This window comes from Bufo gargarizans, chromosome 1 (genome assembly GCF_014858855.1).
Source record: "Bufo gargarizans isolate SCDJY-AF-19 chromosome 1, ASM1485885v1, whole genome shotgun sequence".
NCBI classification, from domain to species: Eukaryota; Metazoa; Chordata; class Amphibia; order Anura; family Bufonidae; genus Bufo; species Bufo gargarizans.
This window is the reverse complement of record NC_058080.1, coordinates 195,588,792-195,603,578: the sequence shown is the minus strand read 5'-3', so window position 1 is coordinate 195,603,578 and position 14,787 is coordinate 195,588,792. Positions and strand designations below refer to the sequence as shown.

At 43.6% G+C, this 14,787-nt stretch overlaps 1 protein-coding gene across 1 annotated transcript in view; it reads right to left on the bottom strand.

Moving 5' to 3' along the window:
* Positions 1-14,787, bottom strand: part of LOC122943262 (malate synthase-like) — a 40,721-nt gene extending 25,934 nt beyond the window's left edge. The window contains exons 1-9 of the mRNA XM_044300856.1: positions 14,725-14,787; positions 13,261-13,389; positions 10,498-10,716; positions 9,741-9,831; positions 9,580-9,656; positions 8,412-8,522; positions 4,476-4,535; positions 3,149-3,305; positions 1,585-1,783 (exon numbers count right to left, since the gene is read on the bottom strand). Of these exons, the coding sequence (XP_044156791.1) occupies positions 1,585-1,783; positions 3,149-3,305; positions 4,476-4,535; positions 8,412-8,522; positions 9,580-9,656; positions 9,741-9,831; positions 10,498-10,716; positions 13,261-13,386 (1,040 nt within the window). The 5' untranslated portion in view covers positions 13,387-13,389; positions 14,725-14,787. The remainder of the gene's footprint in view (positions 1-1,584; positions 1,784-3,148; positions 3,306-4,475; positions 4,536-8,411; positions 8,523-9,579; positions 9,657-9,740; positions 9,832-10,497; positions 10,717-13,260; positions 13,390-14,724) is intronic.

Genomic DNA, 14,787 nt, shown 5'->3' with positions numbered 1-14,787 from the left:
ACTCCTAAACATTGCCATAGCTAGGCAGATTTGCCTTTCAACTTCCAGGAAAAGGGGGTTATAATCATGTAGAGCTAAAAAGGAGACTGGAGAATACTAAATCTACCCAGACAAATTATTGTCCTCACTCCCAAATAGTGCCATAGCTAGACAGATTTGCCTTTCAAGGTCCTGGGAAACCTGGGTTACCACATTGTGGAGCTGTAATAGAGGTTCCAGAATACAAAATCTACCAAGGCAAATCCTCCTCCCCACTCCTAAATAGTGCTATAGCTAGGCAGATTTGCCTTCCAGAGTCTTGAGAAAGCTGGTTACCACCATGTGGAGCTGTAATAAAGACTGCAGAATACTAAATCTACCATGATAAATCCCCCTCCCCACTCCTAAATAGTGCCATAGCTAGGCAGATTTGTCTTTCAGGCTCTTAGGAAAGCTGGGTTACTTGAACAATGAAATGTTAACATTATTATAATAATAATAAATTAATAATAATAATGATAGTGTGTAGAGCTCCACAAGACTTGTAATGCCACTTTTCCACACTAATGAATGTCAGCTTTGGCTAGGTAGACAGTGAGAAATCCTTCCTGCCTATATAAGCAAACCTGAAATTCAGGGACCTGGCCAAGCTGGTTAGCACTTTCTGTAGTGTCAGTGCCCTGGTACTGTCTAGTATCCCTGCACACATACAGAGGACGTTTTGTAAGAATCTGCTGAAATTCTGCAGTTTCTAGCTCTTTCACAGTGCTCTGAGTGTCCATTCGAGTTTATTGGTGTTAAGCCCCCCACCTTTTCTAAATGTTGTTTTTGACTGTGAGCTCATGCTAGTGCACAGAGTCAGTCCCCAGACTAAGATGGAGGGGCGAGGAGGAGGAAGGCACTTCTCTGACAACAGGATATATGTTAAAACTACTTTCTGTAGCCCATGCAGAAAGCGCTAGAGAGAAACTTTCTTTAGCAGGTTATGTTTTTTTAACTGGTCAAGTGCATAGGTGATTTGGCAAATATACAATGAAATATATTGATAGAAATTAAACCCATTATAGACATTGTCTTAAAGGGGTATTCCCTTCTCAGACAATGGGGGCATATCGCTAGGATATGCCCTCATTGTCTGATAGGTGCGGGTCCCACCGCTGGGACCTGCACCTACAACGAGAACAAAGTGGGAGCTCTGTGGCTGGAGGACCACGGATTTCCCGGGGTCCAGCCTCCACCAAGCGCAGCTCCCATAGAATAGAAGTGATCGGGAGCGCACCACGCATGCGCGGCCCATGCTCCCATTTATTTCTATGGAGTAGACGGCGCTCGGCTATTTTCAGCAGCCCCATAGAAATGAATAAAGGGCGGCTGCGCATGCGCAGATGCGCCCTCCGTTCATTTTCCGGCTCCGTTCTCATTGTAGGTGCGGGTCCCAGCGGTGTGACCCGCACCTATCAGACAATGGGGGCATATCCTAGCGATATGCCCCCATTGTCTGAGATGGGAAAACCCTCTTTAAATCAATAATTAGAACATAATTACAGTAGGCTTGTATCTGAATTAATTACATGGTTAGATTTTATACATATTCTCCCAGCTTACCGTGTAACAGCTGCAGTAACACTCTGATACTCTGCACTCTCTTTGTCTTTGGGCAGAAGATGGGCAGCCATTCCCCCGGTAGCTAAGGCTTCTCTTCGATGGCATGTTTGCACTAACAAATCCATGTAACTTTTAAGAAAATGCTTCTCCATGTTCACATACTTACTGCGATCTGGCAACAAAAATTCAGGCCGATGTCCTAAAATTAAGTAATATGGAAACAAACAATATAAAATTAAGTACAGGTCCCAGGAAAAGTAAGGGTACAGCCACAAGGTCAGGTTTCTGCATGCAGTTTTGAAAACTAAAATCAGGAGTGGATCATAAAAGGGGAAAGAATATACAGAACAGATACAACTTCTCTTTTTTGAATTCACTCCTGATTTTGGCTTCAAAACTGTAAGCAGAAACCTGGCCGTGTGGCCGAAGCTTTGTGTTAATGACTTCTAACTAATTGCCAGAAGATGTTTGAGTTAAAGGGATATTCCAGTACATATATATATATATATATATAATTATTATTTTTTAATTATATATTTTTACTTTATATTGATGCCTATCCTCGGGATAGTCTATCAATATCTGATAGTCAGCGGTCTGTTACCCTGGCGTTCAGCTGTTCAGGAGTAGGTCTAGCACCCTAACTGCACAGCTCAGTCCATTGTCTAGTGGCTGCATTTACTTTAATGGGAGCAGCGCTGCAGTAACCAGCTCCCTCCACTACGCAATACACTGAGCTGTGTAATTCAGAAGCTGACTTCTAGCGCCAGAGCTACTGAAGAAAAGCTGATCAGCGGGGTCCTGGGAGTCGACTCCCACCGATCATGAGGATAGGCCATCCAGAAAACCCTTTTAGCCACCTAATTGTTTTGCCCGAGTTCAGCTTTGGCTGTGGGAAAAGTACTTAACTGTTCTTGGACCTGTACCTTGGAACCGAACCCGAGTTCGGTAAAAGGTTTTTAACAGTAGAAATACATTTTTGAAGGTATTACCCGAAGTCTCGCGAGACTTCGCAAAGTAATAACTTCGGCTCATCGGAGCCAATACATTCTAATACTGTACGGAGAGCTTGCTGCGTACAGTATTCTAACGAAGTTTTATGCGAATCGACTTCGGATGTATTATATGAAATTGATTAACTCATCCCTAGTTACCACCCCTCTGTACCCTTACTGCAGACTGCTAGCAATTCATTCATAACTTCTAGTAGAAATAATAAAGGAATGGTACAACATAGAGCCATAAGAATAGATGCCCCAGAATTGTTATTACGTGGGGAATGCGTAGGGAATGCATGAAGCTACTAAACCAGACATGGTCCTCTTTAAGGGGTTAAGTTAGCACCATCAATAGATTTGGTCTGTGCTAGACCCCACTAGGGCACTGCTTTAGCTCTCTGCAATGCAATGGTGGAATATTACTTTAGTTGGGGTGTAACAGCGCATTTTCTAGTACTCTTTCCTCCTTTCTGATGCTAAAAGAACACAGAATGGAAAAAAAGAGAAAGAATTTATATTTTGGGGTTTATCTTTCGTAGGTTCTAACTTTTTCATTCCAAACTTACCAAACTTATTGACGAAGGAGGCGGAGTAATCCCAAATGCCACAGTTCAAACCAGCAGAGTGGTCCTTCAGCTCATAGAGGATTTCTTCCATCTCAAATGATGCCAGTACATTCTCAATCAGCACAGTGGCTTTAATGCTTCCGAGTGGTAAACCTAACTATGTGGTTAAGAAGAAACACATGTGTGTTAGCCAGTTTACTGCTTGGCTAATGCATTTACACAGGACCTGACTGTTATACTCATATTCTTCTTAAAAAAAACTAAAATTATGGATGATCTTTTTTAAAACACTGCATTGTGTCGTTTCTTTGTTATTCCTCCTACAAATATAAGAATACATTGACAACTGGGTGTCCCTACACACTCTAAAAGTATAAAATTGGCACGGAAAATTCTGTTAATACCTGCAGAATACAAATATTTAGTAGAAAAGACATGTCATTGGCGTGGTGACATGGTGTCCTCTACAAAGATCCAATACCAATCAATTTGTCAGTATAAGCAATATCTCTTCCTATATAACCATTAAATGTACAGTCAGAAAATGGCCTATTGGTAAAATGTATTTTTTGATTCGCCCCATCATCTACTATCAATTACTCACCCACAAAATATTCAGTGTTCCCCTCAATACATAAGCATTTGTCCCGTCAATTGTGTATGTTTTTTGAATATAGCTACAGCTGCTTTTAATAATATCTATGGCTCTGCATAGCCATATGTTAATTTACCTGGGTATATATATTGCATGTGTATGGGCATATTGTCCACTTGCCGAAACCTTTGTTGGGTGGGTACAATGTGGCATGGAGTTCTCCTGTGGATTGCTCAGATCACATCTAACCTTGCTGTAGAGACTGGAAGCTAAGTGACATAGCTTGTGCTTTTATCGATCCATATAGTGTGAACAGAGGTAACCACTCCCTTAAAGGGGTTTTCCAAGATTTTTATACTGATGACTTATCCTCATAATAGGTCATCAGTATCTGATCATGGGGTCTGACACCCAGGACCCCTGCCGATCAGCTGTTTGATAAAGCACTGGCACTCCTGTGAGCACTTCTCTCTGCTTTCCCAAGGCCGAGTGACAACACATGTCCCAGGAGCGCCGGTATCTTCTCAAAAAAGCTGATCAGCAGGGGTCCCGGGTGTCAGACCCCCACCAATCAGATACTGATGACCTATCCATAAAAAATCCCGGGGAACCCTTTTAATTGTGATTTTAACCCTTGAGTTTGTGTACAGCATGGGCTTCTCTTCTTTTATGACCCTGATTCCATATGGGGAGAATGTGCCCATAACATGATTCACAAGTTCACCACATCACCTTTTCTTCTGTCCAGACAAATATCTGATTCCAGAGTTTGGCCTCCAGAAAGCTTTCTACCTGGAAGAAAATATGTAAATAAAATTGGTAATCACCACATTTTTGAATCATTCCTTTGCCCTGTAGATGATAATCCAGAGGTCAATGGTTTGGCTCTTACTTTCATTATTTCAACATTATGAGAAAGATTTCCCCCCTCCTCATGTAATACATCTAATCTGGCCACAGTATAGGTGTCCACACACGTAATCTCCCCTCTCCTCATGTAATACATCTAATATGGCCGCAGTATAGGTGTCCACACACGTAATCTCCCCCCTCCTCATGTGATACATCTAATCTGGCCACAGTATAGGTGTCCACACACGTAATCTCCCCTCTCCTCATGTAATACATCTAATATGGCCGCAGTATAGGTGTCCACACACGTAATCTCCCCCCTCCTCATGTGATACATCTAATCTGGCCACAGTATAGGTGTCCACACACGTAATCTTCCCCCTCCTCATGTAATACATCTAATCTGGCCACAGTATAGGTGTCCACACACGTAATCTCCCCTCTCCTCATGTAATACATCTAATATGGCCGCAGTATAGGTGTCCACACACGTAATCTCCCCCCTCCTCATGTGATACATCTAATCTGGCCACAGTATAGGTGTCCACACACGTAATCTCCCCCCTCCCCATGTGATACATCTAATCTGGCCACAGTATAGGTGTCCACACACGTAATCTCCCCCCTCCTCATGTGATACATCTAATCTGGCCGCAGTATAGGTGTCCACACACGTAATCTCCCCCCTCCTCATGTGATACATCTAATCTGGCCGCAGTATAGGTGTCCACACACGTAATCTCCCCCCTCCTCATGTAATACATCTAATCTGGCCGCAGTATAGGTGTCCACACACGTAATCTCCCCCCTCCTCATGTAATAAATCTAATCTGGCCGCAGTATAGGTGTCCACACACAGAATCTCCCCCCTCCTCATGTGATACATCTAATCTGGCCGCAGTATAGGTGTCCACACACGTAATCTCGCCCCTTCTCATGTAATACATCTAATTTGTCTGCAGTATAGGTGTCCACACACAGAATCTCCCCCCTCCTCATTTAATACATCTAATCTGGCCGCAGTATAGGTGTCCACACACGTAATCTCCCCCTCCTCATGTAATACATCTAATCTGGCCGCAGTGTAGGTGTCCACACACACAATCTCCCCCCTCCTCATGTAATACATCTAATCTGGCCGCAGTATAGGTGTCCACACACGTAATCTCGCCCCTTCTCATGTAATACATCTAATCTGTCTGCAGTATAGGTGTCCACACACGTAATCTCCCCCCTCCTCATGTAATACATCTAATCTGGCCGCAGTATAGGTGTCCACACACGTAATCTCGCCCCTTCTCATGTAATACATCTAATCTGTCTGCAGTATAGGTGTCCACACACGTAATCTCCCCCTCCTCATGTGATACATCTAATCTGTCTGCAGTATAGGTGTCCACACACGTAATCTCCCCCCTCCTCATGTAATACATCTAATTTGTCTGCAGTATAGGTGTCCACACACAGAATCTCCCCCCTCCTCATTTAATACATCTATACTGCGGCCAGATTAGATGTATTAAATGAGGAGGGGGGAGATTCTGTGTGTGGACACCTATACTGCAGACAAATTGGATGTATTACATGAGGAGGGGGGAGATTACGTGTGTGGACACCTATACTGCAGCCAGATTAGATGTATCACATGAGGAGGGGGAGATTACGTGTGTGGACACCTATACTGCAGACAGATTAGATGTATTACATGAGAAGGGGCGAGATTACGTGTGTGGACACCTATACTGCGGCCAGATTAGATGTATTACATGAGGAGGGGGGAGATTACGTGTGTGGACACCTATACTGCAGACAGATTAGATGTATTACATGAGAAGGGGCGAGATTACGTGTGTGGACACCTATACTGCGGCCAGATTAGATGTATTACATGAGGAGGGGGGAGATTCTGTGTGTGGACACCTATACTGCGGCCAGATTAGATGTATTACATGAGGAGGGGGCAGATTCTGTGTGTGGACACCTATACTGCGGCCAGATTAGATGTTTCACATGAGGAGGGGGAGATTACGTGTGTGGACACCTATACTGCGGCCAGATTAGGTGTCCACACACGTAATCTCCCCCTCCTCATGTGAAACATCTAATCTGGCCGCAGTATAGGTGTCCACACACAGAATCTGCCCCCTCCTCATGTAATACATCTAATCTGGCCGCAGTGTAGGTGTCCACACACAGAATCTCCCCCTCCTCATGTAATACATCTAATCTGGCCGCAGTGTAGGTGTCCACACACAGAATCTCCCCCCTCCTCATGTAATACATCTAATCTGGCCGCAGTGTAGGTGTCCACACACGTAATCTCCCCCCTCCTCATGTAATACATCTAATCTGGCCGCAGTATAGGTGTCCACACACGTAATCTCCCCCTCCTCATGTGATACATCTAATCTGGCCGCAGTATAGGTGTCCACACACAGAATCTCCCCCCTCCTCATGTAATACATCTAATCTGGCTGCAGTATAGGTGTCCACACACAGAATCTCCCCCCCCTCCTCATGTGATACATCTAATCTGGCCGCAGTATAGGTGTCCACACACAGAATCTCCCCCCTCCTCATGTAATACATCTAATCTGGCCGCAGTGTAGGTGTCCACACACAGAATCTCCCCCCCTCCTCATGTAATACATCTAATCTGGCCGCAGTATAGGTGTCCACACACAGAATCTCCCTCCTCCTTATGTAATACATCTAATCTGGCCGCAGTGTAGGTGTCCACACACAGAATCTCCCCCCTCCTCATGTAATACATCTAATCTGGCCGCAGTATAGGTGTCCACACACGTAATCTCCCCCCTCCTCATGTAATACATCTAATCTGTCCGCAGTATAGGTGTCCACACACAGAATCTCCCTCCTCCTTATGTAATACATCTAATCTGGCCGCAGTGTAGGTGTCCACACACAGAATCTCCCCCCTCCTCATGTAATACATCTAATCTGGCCGCAGTATAGGTGTCCACACACGTAATCTCCCCCCTCCTCATGTAATACATCTAATCTGTCCGCAGTATAGGTGTCCACACACAGAATCTCCCCCCTCCTCATGTAATACATCTAATCTGGCAGCAGCGTAGGTGTCCACACATGTATTCTCCCCCCTCCTCATGTAATACATCTAATCTGGCCGCAGTGTAGGTGTCCACACACAGAATCTCCCCCCTCCTCATGTAATACATCTAATCTGGCCGCAGTATAGGTGTCCACACACAGAATCTCCCCCCTCCTCATGTAATACATCTAATCTGGCCGCAGTATAGGTGTCCACACACAGAATCTCCCCCCTCCTCATGTAATACATCTAATCTGGCCGCAGTGTAGGTGTCCACACACAGAATCTCCCCCCTCCTCATGTAATACATCTAATCTGGCCGTAGTGTAGGTGTCCACACATGTATTCTCCCCCCTCCTCATGTGATACATCTAATCTGGCCGCAGTATAGGTGTCCACACACGTAATCTCGCCCCTTCTCATGTAATACATCTAATCTGGCCGCAGTGTAGGTGTCCACACACGTAATCTCCCCCCTCCTCAAGTAATACATCTAATCTGGCAGCAGCGTAGGTGTCCACACATGTATTCTCTCCCTCCTCATGTAATTCTCACAATTGTATTGACTATTTTAGATCTGGCTGCAGTATAGGTGTCCCCACACATTGGATTAACACTGGTCTGAATCTGCCAATTTCAGCAAGACTTGCGATGCCATTAAAAATGCTCCAGATACAACTGCGTTTTTCCTACAAATGCTTTGTATGAAACCACCCAATGAGAAAAGTCACAATGTCACCTACCTTTGATAAATAGAAAAAGGGCCCGGATTCACTTTTGTAAAGTCTTCTCCCGGTGTGGTACATAAGTAGACCATAATCAAAGAGAGGGCCTGGGATCTCCCTGCCATTTACCTGTGATGAAATCAACAGGTATCATTGGATAACTCTGCATCTGTCCACATCTTAAAAACGCTCCTCACCATTGAAATTGCAGCACCAAGGAGGACAAGCCTCAAGGTTACGAAAATCGAGGAAGTTGCAGGTGTCGCTAAGATCTTCAGATAATTAAGTTTTCAAACACCCAGCTCCAAACTGTGGCATTTGGGAGGGGCATAAAAGCCAGACTGAAAGCAACAAGAAACCTTGAAAATCGGATCAAGTCTTGTGGGATGATCTGCATATTATTAACATGTCTGTCGACCCTGTGATGTCCATAATTCCACATCCTTTGCCTCTTGGTGTTGCAATTTCAATCCTGCAAAGTGTATTTAAAAAACTTATATTTTTTAAAGTTTAAAATTTTAAGTGCTTGAAAGTACACAACTAATAGCCAAAGTCAAAAAGGCTGTAATAAAAAGCAGCAGAATCAAGAACACAAAATTTCTAAAGGATGAGGCACACACTATAAAAACACTGGTCTTTATTTGTCATTAAAACCAGCTGGTACAGGGACAGTGCAGACACAAGGCAACAGCCGTCTCACACAGATTCGTGCTTGAGAAAGTGCAAAGTCGCGCGAAACGGCTGTTGCCTTATGCCTGCACCGCGTCTTCTACCTGCTGTTTTTAATGAAGGAGTAAAGACAATTGTTTTTATGGTGAGTGCCGCATCTTTTGGACTTTTTGTGTTCTTGATTCTGGACTTTATTTACGCTGTCCACCACCTATAACTCTGACTGGGTTTCTCCTGGGTGTCCTAACTACGGCTGCGGTGTGTGGCTCAGTGGTGCTGGTCATCTGTTTTACTTTCTTTTTTGAAAAAGCAGTAGAATAGCTGCCATAGCTAGAGATTCATTTACATAAGAAAACACGCCCACTTTCAGAAAACTGGCGAGCATGGCGCAGAGCCAATAAAAGTCGCAAATTTTTGTGCAGTTTTAGCGATTGCGCAAAAATATGCAACATTTTTTTACTCCATTATTTTGACTTGAGCTAATGATAAATCTGGCCCACAGACTGTGATACATTACCAGCATATTGTGCTCTACCATATTCCAAGCCCTTGGTCTCAGCATTAACACAGGGGCTTCAGAGACTGGAGGTAAACCTGCAGGTGAAAAGTAAAACATGGTGTAATTGTATATATTCATCCTGCAGCCGCTTGGTGGACACGTCACCTTTTTTTTATTACCTGGTATCTTGCCATGAACGACTTGGTAGACATTAAAAATCCCTTTGATTTGATTGTAGAATGTCGGACAGTTACCATCATCAAAATCCACCTAAGTGGTCCAAAGTGACTTATAAGTGGAACATGCTTTATAGCCGCAGGCAACAGACATAGAAATCACCTTGTATGATCAGTTGTATTTCTGGTCAATGAATAGGCTGTATGATGTATGTACATGTGACATATATAGGCAAGGTTCACATCTGTGCCGTAGGTTTCATTAGGAGCTTCAGTCTCAATTTATGACAAATTTCCCAGAAAAAAAAACATTGTCCAGGATGCTGGGCGATTTTATTTTCCAGTAAAATAAAGGACACTATGACAGAAACCCAGTGGAAACCCATATAGTGGATGTGGTTGATCCAGTACTGCCATCGTTGAATTTTTTTTCTGTTCTTATGACACAAAAAAACGGAACTGGAGATACAAATGTGAACCCAGCTAAAGACGTAGACTTTGTGTTATTTGCTACCTACTATAAACGCTAACTGATAGCCAGTGAGCCAGTACGTGGACTCAATCAAGAAACTTATGAATCTGCATTGTAATTGCGTTCTTACAGACAGTTTTTATGTGTTTGGTATGATTTTTTTTTATCAATCTGTAAGATTTTGCAGATTCATTTTTAGTTGATTTTCTGACCTTTTTTTTTAATTTAGCTAAAAAAAAATGACCGGAAGCCCCCCTATCCCATGTGGATAAGATGTATATTTTATACCTGTATTCCCTGAGCAGAGGACATCAGCGCTCTATGGAATCGTTCTGTTTGGTATGGTGCTGTATCTCCAATATCCACGTGTCTGTTCTGGAGTCTGCGGGGAACAGCTGCTACTCTCCAGCTTGTGTCATTTCTAATATGGGCAGTGTCCAGCGAAAAATCAGGACGGTTATTAGTTATGTCAAGCTCAACTTTTCGTGCTGTTCGATGCCACAAGATCTGTAAACATATCACAAAGTTTACAATTTACAATTGCTTTGCTTTCTGACTAGAGACATGACTTTAAGGCTCCATTCACACGTCCGCAAAACACGGACAGGGGACAGCATTTTGCGGAACGCACATTGCCGGCACTAATAGAATAACCCTGTTCTTGTCCGCAATTGTAGACAAGAATAGGACATGTTCTATTTTTTAGTGGAACGGAAGTGCGGATCCGCAATTCTGTGTCCGGGCAGCACATAGTGCTGCCCCATAGAAATGAATTCAGCAAAATGCGGAACGAAATTGCGGAAGTGTGAATGAAGCCTAAAGCGGTTTTCCCGGACTTTTATACTGCTGACCTATCCTCTAGACACCCAGGACTCCCGACAATCAGCTGTTTGAGAAGGCACCGGCCTCCTTAGTAGTGCCGCTTCCTTCTCACAGTATAGAAGGGCTCACGGACGTATTATGCAAGTATTTACCGCACTAATTAATATATGTATCACTGCCTGAAGAGCGGTTTAAAATAAAACAATAAATCTTTATTAACAAGTATTACATCAAAAGGGCGAATCAATGATTTCTCTTATTACAGAGGCAGGCATTTGTGGGATTGTCAGGCCGCTATCAAGGGGCACTAAAGCCAAAGGAGCCCAATATGAATCGGCTTGCAGAGGACGAAAGTAGGGGTGCAGCAAAGGTACTCACTCCTAACTAAGTATGCTATCCCACCACGCTTAATAACACCCCCAGAACGCGATATTTAGAAGACACTAAATCCAAGAGCCCATTGTGAATCGGGCCTAAAAGACACTATCTGTGGTGCGGCAGTAAACTGTTTGTACTAGACCAGCATAGAGAATATCCCGCTTTAACAGAGATTCCCTCTGTGTCCAAACTACATCTTGCGGTCAGAGCGACAGGTGTTGGAGTACTAATATACCACACTCCTGCTCACACCCGCTTTGTGTGTTGCGGGTAGTCATCTGGTACCCCACACTGCATAATAAATCAACAAATACTGTCTGGTTTGGGCCACAGTGAATACATTGACCCAATTACAGTGTGGAGACGGGTAATGGGGAAGTGGGTGAATATCTACCGTATCCTACTCTCACTATCCCACAAATGCCTGCCTCTGTAATAAGAGAAATACATATGTCGCCCTTTTTATGTAATACTTGTTAATAAAGATTTATTGTGTGATTTTAAACCGCTCTTCAGGCAGTGATACACTTCTCACAGTTTAGCCTAGGCCATGTGACATCACATTCATTGGTCACGTGACCTAGGCGCAGCTCAGCCCCATTCAAGTGCATGGGGCAGAACTGCAGTACCAATCACAGCCACTATACAATATACGGCGCTGTGCTTGTTGAGCAGAGAAAATCTGACTATGTAAAGTATCTACTTGAAACAGGGCTGTGGAATCGGTATCTGTAGGAGAGCACGAATTCTAGCTTCAAAATAAAGAAATTTACCATATTTTATGCATAGATTACTGTATATATACTTTTATAGGAATCTAGGAAATTATGGAAGTTATGTACCTAAGGCCCCTATTAGTTTAAAATAACTAGCAGGGCTGTGGAGTTAAAGTGGTGGAGTCGGAGTCAGTATTAGGCGGTTGGAGTAAGAGTGCTAAAAAAAATAGAGGATTCAACAGCCCTGGAAATCCTTACTAATCCTGGACATACACATTATTTTCTTAAATATGTCTACACGAATCTATAGGCACCATTGGCAGTGCTTATCTCCCATGGGAACAAGGGATACATGAACTGAAAATGGTGCCATGGTGTACGGAGAGGAAGCAGAAGGCCCCATACACTGTGAGGTTTTCGGTGCTGGCATACTGAAGCTCAGCTGCCCTTCATTTAAATGGAAGTTGAGCTGCAGGACCATGGTACAGCTACTACACAGTGTATGGTGCCTTCTGCTTCCACCTCTGTACACTGTATAGTTTCGGGTGCCTCAGCAGGCTTAAACAACCAATCGTGGGGGAGCAGGTGTTGGACCCCTACAGATCTGATATTGATGACCTATTCCCGAGGAACCCCTTTAAGGCTCCATTCAGACAGGCGTTATTCCTGTCCTTGTTCGGGGACTAGATTCAAACAGCATATAAGGACAGCTGTGGATGGGAATCTCGGAGGACTTTTATTATTGGGGTTTTAGCTAAAAGGCAGTGTGGGCGGCACTGTTTGAGGAGGTACATCGGCCAGTACTGTTCGGCATTGTAAGTATAAAAAATACTGGGAAATAGTACTATATGATATAAACCCTAGCTGCTAAGGTAGGGGCAAGAGTGATTTCACTTCATTATACACGTCTCAGCTGCTGCAGGTCCTCTTTTTGCAGAGGAAGAAGGTGCTTCATGTCAGTCAAAAACTGAATATCAAAAACAGGACGTGTAGCACTCCCTACTATGATCTCAGCATGGAGGACAAATATTGCTATAATGTGCAGTGGGAGGAACATTATTCTGTGCAAATGTTTGCATAAAGACCTTATATATTGAGCTACGAATACATATGTGGTAGCAATGAAATGACTCACCTTGTCAACATCGATACTGAATGCAGAAGTGAGCTGAGCCAGAAAATGGATGGCATCTGGTGTGAGCAGTGCATTAAACTCTTCTTCCAGGCCACATGGAGGGTCACTGAGTTCCACATTATCCATTTGCTAGAAAACAGTTTTTATTATTCGATTTTAGAGCATTTACACCACTTCCGACTATACATATATAGTTACACCGACCTCAGTAGCATGTCAGTGACAAACATAAATGGTATGGCATGGAAGATGGTTATTACCTTTCACCTATGGATTATTTTTGTCCTCAAACATGTTGACAACCTATCCTATATTGTAAAAGGTCACCCACAGTTAGTAACTAGCCATCTCTAAGGCTAACTTCAGCTTAAAAGATTTTCCAGGCTTTTAATATTGATGACCTATCACAGTGATGGCGAACCTATGGCACGGGTGCCAGAGGCGGCACTCAGAGCCCTCTCTGTGGGCACCCACACCCTGGAAAAAGTCTATGGTGTATCAATATGCCTTAGATTTTTCCTGCCATTCAGCAGCACAGGGAGCACTATGAACAGCATAGGCAGCGCACTGAATGTAGGCAGGATATTGTAAATAAATGATAAAGTACACGGAAGATATTCTATATTGGACTGTAGTATTCGGGGTAAATTGCTGTGTTGGCACTTTGCGATAAATAAGTGGGTTTATGTTGCAGTTTGGGCACTCGGTCTGTAAAAGGTTTGCCATCACTGACCTATCAGATTGGCTGGGGTCCGACAGCCGCCACCCCCCATGATCAGCTGTATGAAGAGAAGACACGTGCCACTACGGAGTGCTTCCGTGGGGTTTCTCTCTGTGCCTCCGCATTCAAGTTGAATGGGTCTGGATCCATCTTCGGCAACCGCATGGATGGTGCCCGTGCATTGGACACCGCAAATTGCGGTCCCCAATGCACGGAACGGCCGGTACACGTTGGTGTGCATGAGGCCTAAGACTGTGTTTCCTACCCAGTCTATAAAATACAGGTGTAGTGATTTGTAGCAATTTATTGAAAAGCACATGACTCAAGGAATTTGGAAAAATGAAATTTGCTCCATCTTCTTTCACCAAGTTTATCTTCCGATAAAGCACTTCAACATTTTCGACTTTTGGCATAAACAGCCTAAAAAGTTAACATTTTGCACAATTTGTGGCTTTTTAAATCCATAAAACTGCCTCACAGATGATGATATGTTGTGCCCTTATGTGGTGTTCACTAAAGCCCTGTGTCGTGCACCGCCTCATCAGATCCTGGAGTATAAGCTTTGCCTGTGGCTAGGGGATAAGTTCTTGTAATGGGAAAACCACTTTAAAAAATATGGCTTGCTGTATATAACAGGAAGAACTTGAATACTCGAAAGATAAAAGGTCTGAAGCGTAGCTTATGCTGCTATCAGTGGAAACACTCTGGACGGGTTATAAAGTGATTATTAGGTAGATACTTACAACGTTTCCTGAGGAAGTAGCGGGCCCGATGTTATTCCAGCAGTGTGAAGCCTAAGGACTTCC